Source organism: Portunus trituberculatus, chromosome 38 (genome assembly GCF_017591435.1).
Source record: "Portunus trituberculatus isolate SZX2019 chromosome 38, ASM1759143v1, whole genome shotgun sequence".
Taxonomy (NCBI): Eukaryota; Metazoa; Arthropoda; class Malacostraca; order Decapoda; family Portunidae; genus Portunus; species Portunus trituberculatus.
In genome coordinates, this window is record NC_059292.1 from 8165286 (window position 1) to 8167493 (window position 2208).

At 38.0% G+C, this 2208-nt stretch overlaps 1 protein-coding gene across 1 annotated transcript in view; it reads right to left on the reverse strand.

The window, feature by feature from the left end:
- Positions 1-243: 243 nt before the first annotated feature.
- The window catches only part of LOC123514663 (protein obstructor-E-like), a 3911-nt gene continuing 1946 nt past the window's right edge, over positions 244-2208 (reverse strand). The window contains exons 3-5 of the mRNA XM_045272687.1: positions 1807-1995; positions 1042-1240; positions 244-759 (exon numbers count right to left, since the gene is read on the reverse strand). Of these exons, the coding sequence (XP_045128622.1) occupies positions 618-759; positions 1042-1240; positions 1807-1995 (530 nt within the window). The 3' untranslated portion in view covers positions 244-617. The remainder of the gene's footprint in view (positions 760-1041; positions 1241-1806; positions 1996-2208) is intronic.

The window sequence follows — 2208 nt, forward strand, 5'->3', positions numbered from 1 at the left end:
GTGTGTGTGTGTGTGTGTGTTTTTATTCATTTATTTTCTTCAGCCTTTCTCATCGCAGCAATCGCTCCATCTCTTGCTGGACATTCCCATCAGGTGAAATGTTCAGGTTCTTCACGGCTGTCTCACTTCCATACGAAACAGTACAAGAAAAGGGAACTAAAATACATCATGCTTTTATAATGTATTATATCTTGACTTTGTTTTGAAAATTATCCTTATTGAAACAATTACACACACAAAAAAAAAAAAAAAAAAAAAAAAAAAAAAAGTAGGTCACACAACAAAACTATGTTGTGTGATTTTCAAGATTTCTACAAGAGAGTTATTAAAGGAGCTTTTATATTTACATATACAAATCTGAAACTAGTTTTGGTTTCCATAGTAGGTGACCATGGTATAAGTACGAGCATGACAATGAATATAGGATTATAGCTACATACACGACAGAAGAAAATAGAAGAACGAGCAAGACATACAGATACACGGCAGAAGAGGTCGGCAAAGGAAAGCTGCTCAAAATGGATAAGCAATAGTTGTAGAGAAAGATAATGGTACCGATGACAATGACAATGATAATTTATTTACTTATCTAATCAGTCAAACCACATTGCACAATTTTACTTCAATAAGATTACATGTTTATTTGTAATGAGGTCGTGGCTATGATGGGCGAGAGTACCTTGAGTGTCACCGAGTTTGTTCAGCTTCATCTGTTGGCGTGTGGTTGTACTGTCTCCTCTCCTGTAGTGGAAGTCTTCGCTACCGAAAAACGAAAAAGAAATATAAGGAGCTGATTCATTCGAGACACCTTAAATAAATAGTGTCACATAATAAAGGAAAATAAAGCAATGTACTAGTGTCAACAGAAATTAAGTAATGAAAATTCGATGAGTGAAAACAAGCACTGCATGTCAGTGGATAAGGGAGTCTTAAAGGAACATTGCGGTCTATTAATATATTCTAATTATCGAGAGAGAGAGAGAGAGAGAGAGAGAGAGAGAGAGAGAGAGAGAGAGTTAACTGGTTGGTGGGTATCATTACCATCCTGGGACATCCTGAGGCTGGGCACATGCGGAGATCTTCTCGCTGAACACTTTGCCGAGGTGACACAGTTGACGCTTCGGAACTCCACCAACACAAACGTAAAACTCACGGCAGCTGTGCGGTGAGGGATGTAAAGTTTCCTTCTTCCACCGCAGACCAGATGACAGACCGACTGGGCAGGAAAACCGACTGGATTCTGGAACAAAAGTGGTGAATGTCTAATATTTATAAGTGTCCTAAAGCTTTTTTTTTTTCCCATTAGAAAAAAAAAAATATATCGCCAGTGGAGGGGCATGCTGATGTGTGTCTCTTTGTTTCAACGATTTTTCCGAAATATTAATACTTTGATATTATTATCATTTGACTATTGATGTTTTCGAAAATATGTTCAGAGAAAGGATAAGAGCACTGAAAACATTCTACGTATGAAAATTAAGAGAAATTACAATAACATGATGAGTACAGTAGGTAGGTCAATAAATCGGCGAGGCTGAAACAGGAAGGATGGCTCTTAACTCTGTCTAGCTTACAGCAAACAAAGCATAGTACCTAATGAAACGTTGTGCCTCAGCCGCTACTGAATATGCCACACACTGGCGAATATATTGTCGACTTCGTTAATACTCGTTTCTTTTATTATAAAAAAAATCATAAAAATGAAAACAAAGAGATATATTGTTTACATTACCAACCACATACAAAAACTATGACCATTGTATCCTATTAGTATTTGTAGTCACTAACTATATTAACGTTACTTACTTGGAAAGACAACATTCTCGGGATATTCACACGGAAAATGCTTCCCGTCGGTTTTCCTTTTGAAAACTAGTCCTTCCGGGCAGGTGTGGTGGCTGAGCTGGCCCTCCACGCACCTAAGGTACTGGTCATAGGTAGTACCTACTTTGGGGTAATGGTACACACCCTTCGGGGGACACGCGATCGTCAAGCCTGAAACAGAGTTAGAAGAATTCAAAATTATGTAGTACATAGTGCACTATCTAATAGTGATGTCTAAGTTACTTCTTCTATCTATGAACAATGATAAAAAAAAAAAAAAGCCTCGCTACGATTATTGTCTCCAGATGAATTCGTGACTCACTGGCTGCCAACATGAGGGAGATTGTCTCACAGCTATGGAATGATCTCCACGGTATTACACCA